Source organism: Nicotiana sylvestris, chromosome 12 (assembly GCF_000393655.2).
Source record: "Nicotiana sylvestris chromosome 12, ASM39365v2, whole genome shotgun sequence".
Taxonomy (NCBI): Eukaryota; Viridiplantae; Streptophyta; class Magnoliopsida; order Solanales; family Solanaceae; genus Nicotiana; species Nicotiana sylvestris.
This window is the reverse complement of record NC_091068.1, coordinates 10,567,223-10,583,684: the sequence shown is the minus strand read 5'-3', so window position 1 is coordinate 10,583,684 and position 16,462 is coordinate 10,567,223. Positions and strand designations below refer to the sequence as shown.

The 16,462-nt window shown below is 37.7% G+C and overlaps 1 protein-coding gene across 1 annotated transcript; it reads left to right on the top strand.

The window, feature by feature from the left end:
* The first annotated feature begins 295 nt into the window (after nt 1-295).
* LOC104226857 (uncharacterized) lies at nt 296-1,275 on the top strand. Its single transcript, XM_009778939.2, has 4 exons — nt 296-323; nt 482-613; nt 682-1,172; nt 1,255-1,275. The coding sequence occupies exons 1-4, from the start codon at nt 296-298 to the stop codon at nt 1,273-1,275; spliced, it is 672 nt and encodes a 223-aa protein (XP_009777241.2).
* Nucleotides 1,276-16,462: the final 15,187 nt, after the last annotated feature.

Here is a 16,462-nt window from a genome sequence, read left to right as displayed (position 1 = left end):
AAAGAATCACCTCTTATTTAATTGGATTTTCCTTTGTTTATACATACTCTTTCACATTAGGATTCAAACCTGCTATTGATCCTGTTATTCTCAATTCTGTCATTTTTTTAATGTTGCTTAAGTCAAATTGGCCCTATAGTGTGGAGGGTCGTTGCCTGTTTGAGGCATTTGACAAACATAGCCTGTGTGCTTTTATCTTTTGCTCATTTAATTCACCTTTACTCTCCCATACTTTTCCGCCAAGGCATTTTTACTTTAGTAGCTAGGAGAAAAAGAGTTCTGGTTAGTTCAGAAGATGACAGAGACCGTGGCTAGTACACCAGGTTTGTTGTTGCCCCCACCGTGGGTTTAGTGGGTGATGAAAATATCCCCTTCCCCGAGAAGTGGAATTTTGCACGTGAGTTTTATTTTTTAATAACTTTCTCGTACCTTTTTCTTCAATTTTGATGATCTCTATTCTCATTTTCCTTTTTCTTGTTAGCAACCATGGGAATTGTTGAAGAAATTCCCAATTTCCGTGGTTGGGTAGGAAGGTTACTAAATACAGCCCCAATGGAGTGTAGATCTTGGAAGCATCTTTCCCAACGATTTGGTTGGAAAGTGAAAACTCATGGTAAGAGTTTTTTTTTTTAACTTTTTATTGTTTTTTCCAGAACTTATTTTAATCCTTCTTTTTATCAGGATTTGTTGTTCGAGGGATTAGTACCGAGGCGGTCGTGGCTTCCCACATTTCTTTGGAAAAAGCCCAAGAGATAATCTTGGGTTCTTCATCGAAAATGAAAGCTGCTAGTGACCAAGATTCTGAAGAAGATGAAGCTGGGGGTTCCTTAGTAAAAAGGCCAAGAGCTCGTAGGCGAATTATTTCTGATGATGAAGCATCCTCCCCTCGTTCTATTCCTCTTACCGAGTTTATTGAAGCCCCAGTAATGATTCCTGATGATGAAGTCCCTGTTGCTGCTCATGATTCAGTTGAGCAACTTTTTAACCGCGGGTTTGATGGTGAAAATATAGGTCCAATTTCTGGTGAAGCACCTCTTGCTTCTTTTTCTACTCCTGTTCATGTGATTCCTCCTTTGTCGGTCGTGGCTGCTACCGTTCCTCCCCAGGATATTATAACTGCTTCCACAGTTCCTCCCTCGACTACTCCTCCTTCAACTGCTCCTTACACAGAGGTTGGTTCTTTAAATAGAAATGATGCTATGAGGCGAGTGACCATTGAAGTCCACGCTGAGGGTACCCTTTTAAGGAAATCAGGTCACGCCGACGTGTGGCTAAAGCCTTTGATTGGTCCAATTGAGAGAGCTAAGCTTGATAGCCATAGTTCTGTGACCTTGATGAATGACATAGTGCATGCTTTTTTAAAGGTATTCCTTTTTCAAGCTTTACTTTGTCATTTTTCTATCTTCAGGATTCTTATTTTTTCCCCTCTCTTTTTTCTAGGTCAATCTAATTGGCACGGAGATGATAAAAAGGGTTACCCTCTCAGAGCAATTAGTGTGTGACTACCAAGTGGAGGAGGATACTTGGAAGGAACGGTGTGAAAGTCTTCAGATTGACATGGAAACTTTAGAAGAAAGTAAAAGTACCTTAGAGCCACAGGTTCGAGCTTTGACTTCAGAATTGGCAGTTGAAAAAGCTTCTTCAAATCAATCAAGTAAGGAAAAGGCTCGTCTGGAAACCTCTTTTTCCGAGCAATTGTCCAAGGCAAGTTAAGAAATTAGAGAGTTGAGAGCTCTCTTGAGTGAAAAAGAAGCATATTCTGGTGAACTCGTGCAGAATTTGACTCAAACTCAAGAAGACCTTCGGGTATCTTCTGATAAGGTTTGCTCTTTAGAGAGTTCCCACGCTTCTCTTCAAAGTTCTTATGAATCTGCCTTGGCTGAAAATGAAAAGTTAAGAAATGAAATTGCTGACTGGGAAAGAAATTACAAGATCCTTGAAGATAAAACTACCATTGAAGTGAGTTGGGCGTTTTTAAATTCTTGCCATGATACCCTCGTTGAAGTTAGCCAGGAGAATTTTAACTTGGAATCTAAGTTAGCCAAGATCAAAGAGACTATTGAGAAGACTCAGCAGAAACAAGATTTTTCTTCTCTCGTGGCTGAAGTTTCTGAAAATGTTGAAGATAATACGGGTATCCCCACTCCTTCAAGTCAAGTTGAGCCCGCTGCTGCTGATGACCCTGCTTCAGTCCCTTCATCTTCTCAGTGAAAAGTTTATGTTGTTTGAATTCCTTTTTTCTTCTTCTTTTTGGTGGTATGTGATTGTGACCCTTGATCTTTTTAAGGGTTTGTTGGAAACATTAAGTCCTCAGTCCTTTTATGGGGCACTTTGTACAAACAACTTATGATTTATGACTAAGTTCATACTTAGTCTAAATTATTTAATATTAAGAAGTTCCCGCAGCTGTTTGAACTTCTACTTTGTTTATTCTTGACTTTATTTTTAAGGACTTACTGAATAACTTGTATTTTTATTCTTCAAAAATGCTTCTGTTAACTTCATGAATACTTGAATTAATCATAAATTTTATAAAAGAGGGCCCTTTTATATTCGACACTTAATGAAGAAGACGTCTCAACTTCATAATGATGTTAGTATACGATAAAATAAATAGGAATACACATGTTTTTTGGAATAACTTCGGCAAGTTTTTATTTGAACTTTGTCAAGTTTGAAATAACACTTTACATGTATTTGAATTACTTCTATAACTTTCTCGCAACTATTTTCCTTATAACAGATTTCAAAAAAGAAAATGAATACAAGGTTTTTACTTATAACCCGTTTCAGTATATTGCCTTTACCCTAACTATGATATGATTTTTCTTTGGCTTTAGCTCGTGACTTTGCTCTCACTCAATGTGTAAACTTCTCAGGCTTGAACTTTGATTATGTAACGACCCGACCGGTCGTTTTGAGCTCTAGCAAGTCATTCAGCAGTTGGAAGTCATGAACAGCTTCATTTCAGGTATATTGACTTGTACGTATGGTCAGAGTTGAATTTCGAGAAATTCGGAGTCAAATTGGAAAGAAACTTTTCATTGCAGCAACCTTAAGCTGAAGAACATGGCTAAGATTGGAATTTTGAGTAAACGACCTCGGAATTGGGATCTGAAATTTCCAACATGTTCGTATGATTATTTCGGACTTGGGCGTATGTCCGGATTTGGTTTTGGATAACCCATGAGCATTTCGGCATATATTGTGGAAGTTAGTATTTTAGAAGAATTGCATAAATTTGGGTTGGAAGGCATTTCAGTGTTATAGATGTCCGTTTGGGATTCCGAGTCTGGGAATAGCTCCGTATGGTGATTCTGGAGTTGGGAACGCGATCGAAAGTAAATTCGGATGTCCGGAGGTCATTTTGAAGTCATTTAGCTAAATATAGAAATTTGAAGGTTTTTGAGAAAATTCGACCGGAAGTGGAAATTTTGATATCGGGGTTGGAATGCAGTTCCGAAAGGTGGGGCAAGTCCGTAATGTCGAATGTGACTTGTGTGCAAAATTTGAAGTCATTCCGGAATAATTTTGGTAAGGTTTGAGACACTTAGTCTCTTTTAAGGAGGTTTAAGTTGGAAAAGTCAACCGAACGTTGACTTATGTGTTAGAGGGCTCGGATTTGAATTCCGATGATTCGGTTAGCTTCGGGGGATGATTTGTGACTTAGAAGTGTGATCGGAAGTAATTTTGGAGGTCCGGTGTAGAATTAGGCTTGAATTGGCGAAGTTAGTATTTTGGCGAATTCCGGTTGATAGGTGAGATTTTGATCCGCGAGTCGGAATGGAATTTCGAGAATTGATTAGCTTTGTTATATCATTTGTGATGTGTGTGCAAAATTTCAGGTTATTCGGACATCGTTTGGTCGGGTTTCTGATCGAAAGTGTATTTTCGGAAGTTTTTGGAAACTTAGGCTTGAATTCGATGAGTTTTGGGTAATTTGATGTTGTTTGAGGTGTTTTGATGATTTGAGCAGGTTTTAATGATGTTATGAATTATGTTGGCATTTTTGGTCGGGGTCCCATGAGGCTCGGATAAGTTTTGGAAGAGTTTTTGGAAGATTTTTGCCGTTTTGAGCATAAGCATGTAATTATCCAAGGGTCCATTTTTAGTTCTAGAGATCCAAATTTGATTTCGAGACTTCCAAAATTTAAATCATGAATTATAGGACGGATCTGAAAATTTTGGTTTAATTTCATCAAGTCGCGATTAGGTTTTTGACGTGAAATGTGAGTTAATTGTTTAACGAGCGAAATGGGTATTGAACTGGGCAAACGAGCTCCGAATTGAGTTTTGATTGAAGGGTTGTGTTCGTATTATTATTTTTGACTCATAGGAATAAGAATCGTCTAATTCCGAGTTCGTATGATGGCGTTAGAGCCATTTTAGTGAAAAATGGTTGTGCTGCAAATTTCTTAAAAGCTGCTGTATTTTCCATTTTTGACGATTTGGAGCTCGGATTTTGGGCAAATTTGAGCGAAAAATCACGGGAAATCTTGAGGTAAGTCACGTGTGATTATTTCTACTCCATAATATTGAATTACCATCGAATAATCCAACTAGATTACATGTTTTTAAGGAGTAAATTGGGGATTTAGGCCTAAGGATTTGAAAATAAGATTTGAGGATTTAAGGGGACATTTGAACTCCGATTTTGGTAAATTTTATATGTACGGGCTCGTGGCGAGATGAGAAATCCGGTGATGTGACTTTCGTAATTTTTTGAGAAGTGGGCCCGGGGCTCGGGTTTTGCGAATTTCGTGAATTTCGATATTTTTTGAGTCTTTTCGATTGGGTTATATTCCCTTAGCCTATGGTAATGTATTCATTGTGGTTTTGACCAGATTCGACGCACGAAGAGGTAAATTCGAGAGGCAAGGGCATAGCGGAGTAGACGTTGGACCGTCTTGAGGTGAGTAATGATTTTAAATGATACACTGAGGGTTTGAAACCCCGGATTGTACAACATACTGCTATGTTGAGATGAGACACGCGTTGTATGACGAGCGCGGGGTCATTTACTATTGGGGATTGTGACTTGGCCCATCCCAATTGATATTTTTACCGCGTAATTGATAAAGATTTATTGTTTTTCACTATGATTGGGGCTTATTGCCATATTTGGGCTTCGTGCCAATTATCTGAAATCTTTTGTGAATTTACATCACTATTTTCCTCACGAATTGAAATATTATTTGAACTCAGTCCAATTGAATTATATTATTTTGTGAACTCAGCTACATTTATACTCAACTCGAGATTTAATGATATTTATAATGCTGTTGAGCTGAGCACTATTGTTTTACTGATGCCCAAGAGGCTTATGATTATTTTCTGGACTGATTGAGGCCGAGGGCCATACGTGAGGATATGTTGAGTGATGTGAGGAGGCTTTCAGGCCTCGAGTGTTATATGAGGAGGCTTTCAGGCCTCGTGTGTGATGTGTGAAGGCTTTCAGGCCTATTGATATTGCGCTTGGGCTGTAGGAGCCCCTCCGGAGTCTGTACACACCCCCAGTGAGCGCAGGGTACCCAGGTGAGTTGGGAGTGGGCCCGAGAGGCCGTTGCTTGTGTGTGGTGAGTTGGGAGTGAGCCCGAGGGGCTGATGTTGTGTGCTGGTGAGTTGGGAGTGAGCCCGAGGGGCTGATACTATACTGAGATTTACATATTGAGCCCGAGGGGCAAGCTTTTGATTTATCCTTACTGTGGAAATTATTTGTCTTTACTGTTTTAAAAGAAGAATTATCTGATACTCACTATTTTACTGTATAACTGATTTTACTGCTTGGGATAGCGCTATATTGTGCCGTTATGAGATTTCATGTTTTCAGTCGTTATTTATTTTTATTACTCACTGGGTCGGAGTACTCACATTACTCCCTGCACCATGTGTGCAGATACAGGCAGAGCTGAGTTCGCTCCTGAGCGCTGATTCTTTCCAGACCAGGCGGTGACTAGGAGTAACGAGGTAGCTGTTGACGTCCGCAGCCCCGTTTTCTCCCTTATCTTTGTTATTTATGATAATTCCAGACTTTGTAAAATATTAGTAAACTCTGTAGTAGCTCATGACTTGTGACACCCCGATTTCGGGCTGAGTTGGGAGGGTTTTCCTTGTTCTATCACGTTTATTTCGCATTTAAGATTATATTGCCCATGATTTAGACTTATTCCTGCTAAGTAATTATAAAGAGATGTATTGTTTTGTTGACTGGATGGCCTTGTCCTCACGAGAGGCGCCATCACGACCGGGTTGAGATTTTGGGTCGTGACAGATTATTTCCCAATCTTCTTTGCCTTCTTCATACACATATATTATATAGTCCCCCAAGTGTTTGAGTGTTGAAGTATGAAGTCTCGAGCACTTGATTGTTCCTCTCATTTGGTCCTTTTCCTGAAAAGAAAAAACACACGGGACTCGGAGGTGCGATTATAGATGAAGACTGCTTAACCCGTCTGAATTTCTATCAGAATAGTTGTAACCCTAGACCGGAAATTTTAATTTATTCCACGTGCCTTGCAGGTCGTGATTCATCATTTAGTACGGGCTAGCTTTTTTGCCTATCATCTAAAATCGTTAGTAAAATTTTAATAATTCAAAAATAAAATTTTAAAATATGGATACCTGACCGTGGATATTCCTTAGAAATAGTATCTCTTCAAATGAACGACATTCCATTGCGAAGGTAGTATCTTGCCATCTATCGTTTCCAGCTCGTATGCTCATTTTCCTGCAATACCATGAACCTGTAGGGTCCTTCCCAGGTTGGACTCAATTTTCCCGCATTGGCTGCCTTCGTAGATTGAAAAACCTTTTTGAGCACGAAGTCCCCAATCTTGAAGAATCTTAGGCGTGCTTTTTGATTGTAGTATCGTTCTATGATCTACTTTTGTGCTGCCATTCTTATTAATGCAGCTTCTCTTTTTACTTCAAGTTGATCACGATTTATGCGCATTTCTTATCCATTAGACTCTTCTGACGCTTGTGTAACCCTTGTGCTTGGCTCTCCTATCTCAACTGGAATTAAAGCTTCGGCTCCATAAACCAATGAAAATGGTGTTTCTCCCGTACTTGTTTTTGTTGTCGTGCGGTATGCCCATAAAACACCAGGTAACAATTCTGGCCAATTACCTTTAGATTCCTCCAAACGCTTCTTTAAATTGTTGATAATGACTTTGTTTGTTGACTCAGCTTGTCCATTACCCACCAGATGATAAGGTATGGATGTAATCCTTGTGATCTGCCAACTTTGAAAAAACTCCATAATTTGTGCGCTTATAAATTGAGGGCGATTATCACACACGATTTCCTTTGGCACACCGAATCGACATATGATATTTCCCCAAATGAAATCTCTAACTTCTTTTTCTCGCACCTGTTTGAATGCTCCTGCTTCCACCCATTTAGTAAAATAGTCAGTAAGTACAAGCAAGAATTTTACCAGTCCTTTTGCTTGTGGTAGTGGACCCATGATATCCATTCCCTATTTCATAAATGGCCACGGTGCAATGACCGAATGTAACAACTCTGTAGGTTTATGCATGTTATTACAGTATCTTTGGCACTTATCACATTTAGCCACAAAATTTTCCACTTCTTCTTCCATTTTAGGCCAGTAATAACCTTCCCTAATCATGGTTTTTACTAGTGATCTTCCTCCGGCGTGATTTCTGTAATGCCCCTTGTGTATCTCTCTCAATACATATTCCATCTGTGAAGGCCCGAGGCACCTTGCTAATGGTCCACCCAACATTTTGCGATAAAGATTGCCTTGCTTTAAACAATATCGAGCAGCCTTTTTCCAAAGCGTGTGAGCTTTTTTCTTGTCTTAAGGGACAGTTCCATACTGCAAAAAAGCAACAATCTCGTTCCTCCAATCCCAGGTTAAGTTATTAAAATTTACCTCATTTTTGTCTGGATCGAGCACTTAATGAAACAAATAAATTGCAGAGGCATTTTCATTGCTTGCCACGTCTGCTGCAGATGCGAGATTGGCTAGGGCGTTTGCCTCGACATTTTTATCTCTTGATATTTGCATAACTTTCTAGGTTTGGAATTGTCTGACCAGATCTCGTACCTTCTCTAAGTACCACTGCATCCGTGCTTCCCTGGCCGTATAAGTCCCCAACATTTGATTAACTACGAGTTGCGAATCACTTTTGATCACAATCTGATTAATGTCGAGTTCTCGTGCTAGTTCTAAACCTGCAATCACAGCTTCATACTCTTCCTCGTTGTTACTTATAGAATGAAATTTAATGGCTTGTCGAATGGTTTCACCCGTAGGTGGTACCAAAACAATTCCCAAGCCTGCACCCTTCACATTAGAGGAACCATCAGTGAATAAGGTCCAAATTCCCGGATTAGAGCCGTTGAACATTTGTAATTCTTTTTCTGCTTCCAATTGCATTCCTTGGCTAAAATCAGCCACAAAAGCTGCTAACACTTGAGATTTTATCGCGGTTCTAGGCTGGTATGCGATGTCATATTCACTTAATTCTATAGCCCATTTGGCTAACCTACGTGACAACTCATGCTTATGTAATATATTGCGTAATGGATAAGTAGTTACTACAACGATAGGATGACATTGAAAATAAGGCCTTAATTTTTTAGATGCCATGATTAATGCAAGTGCTAGCTTTTCAAACTGAGGATACCGCGTCTCCGTATCTAATAAAGATTTGCTGACATAATAGATCGGAGATTGTTTACCTTGGTCTTCACGGACTAAAATAGCACTTACCGCTACTTCTGAGACAGCAAGGTAGATGAGTAATCTTTCCCCATCCTTTGGTTTTGCGAGTAATGGCGAATTTGACAGGTATGTCTTCAAATTTTTGAGTGCCTGCTGACATTCCTCAGTCCATTCGAACTGATCTTGCTTTTTAAGAGCTGAAAAGAACTTAAAGCATTTTTCTGATAATTTAGAAATGAATCTCCCCAAGGCTGCAATTCATCCTGTCAACTCTGCACTTCTTTTCTACTTGTAAGCATGTAAGGAATTTCTTCAATGGCTTTAATCTGTGTGGGATTTACTTCAATACCACGATTAGAAACAAGAAAACACAAAAACTTACCAGATGCAACACCGAATGCATATTTCTCCGGATTTAATTTCACATTGAATTTCCGCAAGGCCTGAAACGTATCAGACAAGTGCGATATATGATCCCCTGAATGTTGAGCTTTAACAAGTAGGTCATCTATGTAAACCTACATTGTTTTTCCCAAATGTTCTTGGAACATTTTGGTCACTAGTATTTGATATGTTGCACTAGCATTTTTGAGACCAAAAGACATTACTTTATAATAGTAAGTCCCCCTGTCTGTTATAAATAAAGTTTTTTCTTCATCTATTGGATCTATTTTGATCTGATTGTATTCTGAATACGCATCTAAAAAGCTTAACAATTCATGTCCTGCAGTAGCATCAATTAGTTGATTTATAGTGAAGAAGTTGAAAATACTTAAGAAGAAGCTGAAGGTTCTGAAGTCAAACTATTCTCATGATATGGTTAGAGAAGCAGAAGAAGATAGGAAGTTGCTTAAGCAAAGTCAGTTGAAACTTCAAAGGGATCCCTCAAATAAAGAGGTTCAACAGGCTGAATTCTTGGGTTATCAGAAGTTCAAACAGTCTTCATATTTGGCAGAAATGTATCTATAACAAAGAAGTAAATCTATGTGGATTAAGCTAGGAGATGATAACACACAATATTTCTACTCAATTATAAAGCATAGGAAGCTGAAACAAGCCACAATGCAACTTAAGGATGATATAGGCACATGGCAAACTGATCCAGGGACTATTGCAAACTTGTTTGTGAATTGCTATTCTGAACTATTAGGAAGGAAGTCTACCTCTAGAGTCCAAGCTTTTACTAGAATTATAAAAAATGGGACCACTTTGTCAACTGCTCAACATGTGGAGTTGCTAAGGCCAGTTATGGATAAGGAAGTTAAAGAGGCAGTGCTCCATATTGACAGTAACAAGAGCCCAGGACCAGATGGCTTTGGGAGTGGTTTCTATAAGGTTGCTTGGCCTATAGTGGGGCAGGAGATCACAGAGGCAGTTATAGAATTTTGTTCACAATGGCAGGTTCCTCAAGCAACTCAACTCTGCAATCATAGCTCTTATTCTTGTGATAGAAATCCAGAATTTGCTAGCCAATATAGACCGATCTCATGTTGTAATGTATTTTACAAGTGCATTTCCAAATTGCTATACAAAAGAGACTAAAGGCAACAATTGATTACTCAGTAGCAGAGAATCAGTAAACATTTTTACAGGGGAGGTCCATGCTGCATAATGTCTTAATCTGTCATGACATTCTAAGACATTATAACATGAAAACAACTCCAAGATGTCTTAAGAAGATTTATCTTACGAAGGCCTAGGGCATGTTGAGTTGGGAGTTCTTAGTTTACTAGAAGAGTTAATATCTGTATTAACTAAACCCTTTCTTGCCCTGCCATTGGATTCATATTTCGTTCGTATACAATAAATAGAGGTCTTTCCGATGTATGTTGCAATGTCTCCCATAGCGTGCTCTTGCATCAATTTTTCCCTTAATAAGTGATCAAATTTGGTGCTTTTTGATCCCCAGTTGCTACAAGAAACAAAGGACGAAAATATTGAGTATATATTTCAACTTTTAAAATGTTGTTGAAAGACTTACTGTGAGACCTCTCTATAACATCATCCTTATATAATATTTATTTACTATAAAAGCCAAGTTTTACTCAGAACTGATATTTAAGTTATATTTTACCTCTCTATAATAACTTTTTACCTATAACAGCAACATCCATATTTATTGCAGAACGCTCTTTGTTAAATTACCCCACTATAAAAGTCATATATAATCTCTAAGATTATTTATAATAATTCTAAAAATATGCACACAATCTTTTTCATTAAACAAAGTTTCTGTCTTGCATAAGATATAAGATTTGAAGATTCGCGCATGATATCGTTTCCATTGGACAAATTTCAAAAAATATCTAATAAAAAATTTAACTGTTAAACTCTTAGATTATCTTCAAAGGAAAGCTATTGGATACTTTTTTGCTAAAAAATTGGACAATGAATCTTTATCAATTCAAGCGTTATATTGCTAGTAAGAAAATAAAATCTACGAAACAAGCTACAATTACAAATTTCTTCTATCAATCTTGAAAGAATTTATTTTTCTAAGCAGCTTTAAAATGTCTGCCTTAGAGTTTAACTCTTTATATGTTTAGTTATGAATTTATTAATAACGTATTAGCTTTCTTCAATATTTAACTAATGAAATATGCATATCTTTTTAGATCTTAAGTTTGAATAGTTTTCTTATCTTTTATGTGTAATATTAAAAAAGGAAAAATAATTAATTTTTGGATAATTTCTATTTACAACAACCAAAAAAAATTTAAACGTTAAATGTTTTTTAGGTGTATAATGACCATTCACTATAAAAGCTAAAAAAATATCGGAACAAACGATGTTGTTATAGAGAAAGTTGACTGTACTATAGTAAATAAGCTTAAATTTTGGTTATTCTCTTTATTTGAATTTTGTCATACTAATTATTTAAAAATCATGAAGAAGAAGGTTGAGTGAACTAAACCCAAAGGAACTTGAATGTTGATGATTAGTTCATACACTAAATTATTTATCATTTTCTATTTTAGTGATTAAGATTAATATAGAGGAAAAGATTATTGAGACTCTAGTGATGATATGAGCATAATTTAGGAATTAAATCACATAAGAGTGCATATATATTAACGTGATTGATGAACTAAATTTATGAAATTTTTTATTTTTCTCACTGTATTAGTATTTCATTTTGTAATATTGTCTTAGAGTATGAATAACTCTAAGGCAATTTTAGAATTTCTCTTCTTGCGACTTCCTAATTTCATATATGCTTGAAAATACTTCGAATTAATTCGTGGATCAAGTTCAAGTCCTGCCGAACAAAATAAAGAGTTTATTTGCATACTGATAATGTAAATAAAAATTATACACCTACTATTACATAACTTAAAATTAATTAAACAAAATTATGTCTAGTACTTATAGTTTTTTTCTAAAAAAAAATAGAAACTGGCTAGGGTTACCTAAAAATATAGTACCTATCAATTAGTAAGATTACATGAAAAAGTGGTAAATATATAATTGTGTTAATTAATTGAGGAAAAAGTGAAAAGAAACAAATTATGGAAACTTTACAACTCTAGTTTGTCGGCCCTAAAAACCTTGTAACTCAAGAAACACGTAATCATATTTAGATAGGAAAAAGGTGATATGGTGTCCATCTCATTCATATGATTTGATAGCCAATTTTGTTGACTTGGTTTGGTTTGGTAGCCAACTTGTTGAATTTGTATAATTTGGTAGCTAATTTTATTGACTTGGTTTGGTTTGGTAGCCAACCTTGTTGAAATTGTGAAAAGGGTGTGTAAATTGTCAAATATTGTAGGCTTTAGAGAGTGAGGTTTTGGCTATAAAAGGAGAGCTTTAACTCTCATTTCTACACACCAACAAAGAGAGAAAAGAGAGAGCAAGGTATTCCATAAACTATAAGAAAATAGTTTGTGAAGAAAAATAGAGTGTGAGAGATATTGTAGTGAGGTGGAAAAAGCAAAAGAGTGTTTATTTCTTTTGAGGGTGTAGTGGTCTTAGGAGTATTTTTACTCGTTACTACACAGTGTAAAATTCCTCGCTATAGTGATATCAGTTGCTCTTCTTGGCCGTGGTTTTTTCCCTTATTCAGAAGGGTTTCCACGTAAAATGTTGGTGTCATTATTGTTGCATTTCTATTCTTGCTGATTTAACCATAACTTAATGTTCTGCATTTATCACTAATACCGTGAATACTATTTTTACGGGGTTTATTTCCAACAAGATCAGAGCCAAGGTTCTGTCTGAGTATGCTCTGTGGTTGCAGCACAGTCTGAACTTCCACATCAGAAAAGAATTACTTTGGTCTCCTAATAAGTAGAATGGTTACTTTGAATGGAACAAATTATGCCATTTGGAAGGGCAAAATGGAAGATTTGCTCTATGTCAAGAATTTTCATCAACCTGTCTTTGCCACTGTAAAGCCTGATAATAAATCAGATGAAGAGTGGAATCTGTTACACAGGCAGGTTTGCGGCTTTATCAGACAGTGGGTTGACGATAATGTTTTGAACCATATTTCTGGGGAGACACATGCTCGGACCCTATGGGAGCACCTTGAAAGTTTGTATGCTCGGAAAACTGGAAACAACAAGATGTTTCTGATAAAGCAGATGTTGGGTTTAAAATACCATGATGGTTCCGCGATGACAGATCATCTGAATAATTTTCAGGGGATCATGAACCAGTTATCTGCTATGGGCATTAAATTTGATGAAGAAATTCAAGGCTTGTTTCTACTTGGTTCCCTACCAGATTCTTGGGAAATTCTTAGAACTTCATTATCAAATTCTTCTCCGGATGGTGTGATCTCTGTGGATCTTGCCAAGAGGAGCCTTCTAAATGAAGAGATGAGAAGAAAATCTTAGGTTTCCTCCTCATCAGATGTCTTGGTGACTGACTCCAGGGGGAGAAACAAGAATCGAGATTCTCAAAATAGAGAACATAATAGAAGCAAATCCAGAAGCAGACTTAAAGATATTGAGTGCTATCATTGCGGGAAGAAAGAGCACACAAAGAAGTTCTGCCGGATTTTGAAAAAGGAGAATAGAGACAATGAAGAAAAGAAAGAAGATGGCAATCATGTGGCCACCATCACTATAGAAGATCTTGTTACAGTCCTTGATGCGGATATGATAAATATTGCTTGTGATGAGTCAAGCTGGGTTGTGGACAGTGGTGCCGCATCACATGTGACATCAAGGAAGGAATTTATCTCATCCTATACTCAGGGTGACTTTGGAACTTTGAGTATGGGTAATGAGACTGTATCTAGGGTGGCTGGTGTTGGAACGATTTGTTTGGAAACTAGTATTGGAACTAAAGCATGCACCTGATGTTCGTTTGCACTTGATCTCTGTTGGTGTTTTGGATGATGAGGGATATATCAGTACCAATAGTGCTGGAAAGTGGAAGCTCACTAAGGGCTCCATGATTGTGGCTCGTGGGGAAAAGCGTAGTGGTCTATACTGGACTACGGCCTCTACCTGTGTTGATATGGTGAATGCCGTTGAGAGCCATAACTCTTCAACGTTATGGCATAAGAGGCTTAGCCACATTAGCGAGAAAGGACTAAATGTTCTGGCCAAGAAGAAATTGTTGTCAAATTTTGAAAGTGCAAAATTAGAAAAATGTGAGCACTGCTTGGCTGGAAAACAAGAAAGAGTTTCTTTCCAGTCTCACCCTCCTTCAAGAAAGACAGAGTTGCTTGAGTTGGTGCATTCAGATTTATGCGGTCCAATGAAGACAAGGACTTTAGGTGGTGCACTTTATTTTGCTACTTTTATTGATGACTACTCAAGGAAACTTTGGGTCTACATCTTGAAGACCAAAAACCAAGTGTTGGGTGTCTTTAAGCAGTTTCAGGCTTCAGTTGAAAGAGAAACTGGAAAGAAGTTGAAGTGTATTCGTACTGATAATGGTGGTGAATATTGTGGACCGTTTGACGAATACTGCAAGGAACAGTGTATTAGACACCAGAAGACTCCTCCTAAGACTTCTCAGCTTAATGGTTTAGCAGAAAGGATGAACAGGACCTTGATGGAAAGAGTCAGATGTTTGCTTTCTGAAGCAAAGTTGCCGAATTCCTTTTGGGGTGAGGCTTTGTTGACCGCCGCACATGTTATTAATCTATCCCCTACGGTTGCTTTGCAAAGTGATGTTCCAAACAAAGTTTGGTATGGCAAGGATGTTTCCTATGACCACTTGAAAGTATTTTGGTGCAAAGCTTTTGTACATGTGCCTAAAGATGAGAGGTCAAAATTAACTGCCAAGACAAGGCAATGCATCTTCATTGGTTATGGCTTTGATGAGTTTGGTTACAGGCTATATGATCCAACTGAGAAGAAGCTTATGATAAGCCGTGATGTTATCTTCGTGGAGGATCAAACCATAGAAGATATTAACAAAGCGGATAAGCTAAAATCTCCAAGTTCTGAAGGATTAGTCAATATTGATCAAGTTCCTCATACAAATACGGATGACATTGGTGGTCTCAATGACGGTGGTGATGCCCAAAACCATATTCCAGATCAACATATTGATGGTGATGGGGACAAAAATTCTAATGTTGATGAGGTAGATGCTCCTACTCACGAAGCTGTGGGCGAATTAGATATTCCACTCAGGAGGTCTTCTAGACCTCGTACTCCTTCCTCCCGTTATTCACCCAATAAGTATGTATTACTCACTGATGGGGGAGAACCTGAATGTTATGCAGAGGCCATAGAAGATGAGCACAAGGATCAATGGATTGAAGCCATGCAAGATGAGAGGAAATATCTGCATGAGAACCATACTTATGAGTTTGTGAAATTGCCTAAGGGCATGAGAGCTTTGAAGAACAAGTGGGTATTTAAAGTTAAAGCTGAAGAACATAGTTTGAAGCTCATATACAAAGCTAGATTGATTGTCAAGGGATTTGGTCAAAGGAAAGGTATTGACTTTGACGAAATATTTTCTCCTATCGTGAAAATGTCCTCCATTCGGACAGTTATTGGTTTGACTGCTAGTCTTGATTTGGAGATTGAGCAAATGGATGTGAAGACTGTTTTTCTTCACGGTAACTTAGAAGAGGAGATTTATAAGGAACAACCTGAAGGCTTCAAGGCAAAAGGTAAAGAAAATCTTGTATGCAAACTAAAGAAGAGTCTATATGGATTGAATCAAGCTCCAAGACAGTGGTACAAGAAGTTTGAGTCTGTTATGGGGGAGCAAGGCTACAAGAAGACTTCTTCAGATCATTGTGTGTTTGTACAAAGATTTTCTGATGACGATTTTATCATCCTCTTGCTATATGTGGATGATATGTTGATTGTGGGCAGGAATGCTTCTAAGATTGACAAGTTGAAGAAACAGTTGCATAAGTCTTTTGCAATGAAAGACTTGGGTCATGCTAAGCAGATTTTGGGCATGAGAATTACTCGTTCGAGAAACGAAAGAAAGCTTTACTTGTCACAGGAGAAGTACATAGAACGTGTACTGGAGCGCTTCAATATGAAAAGTGCTAAATTGGTTCACACACCCCTTCCTGGTAATCTGAAGTTGAGCAAGAAGATGTGTCCAACAATAACGGAGGAAAAAGAGAAAATGGCCAAGATTCCTTATTCCTCTGACGTCTGAAGTTTGATGTATGCAATGGTATGCACTCGACCGGATATTGCTCATGCAGTCGGTGTTGTTAGCAGATTTCTCGAAAATCCTGGAAAAGAGCACTGGGAAGGTGTAAAGTGGATACTCAGGTATCTAAGAGGAAGCTCACATGAATGCTTATGTTTTGGAGGATCAAATCCAATT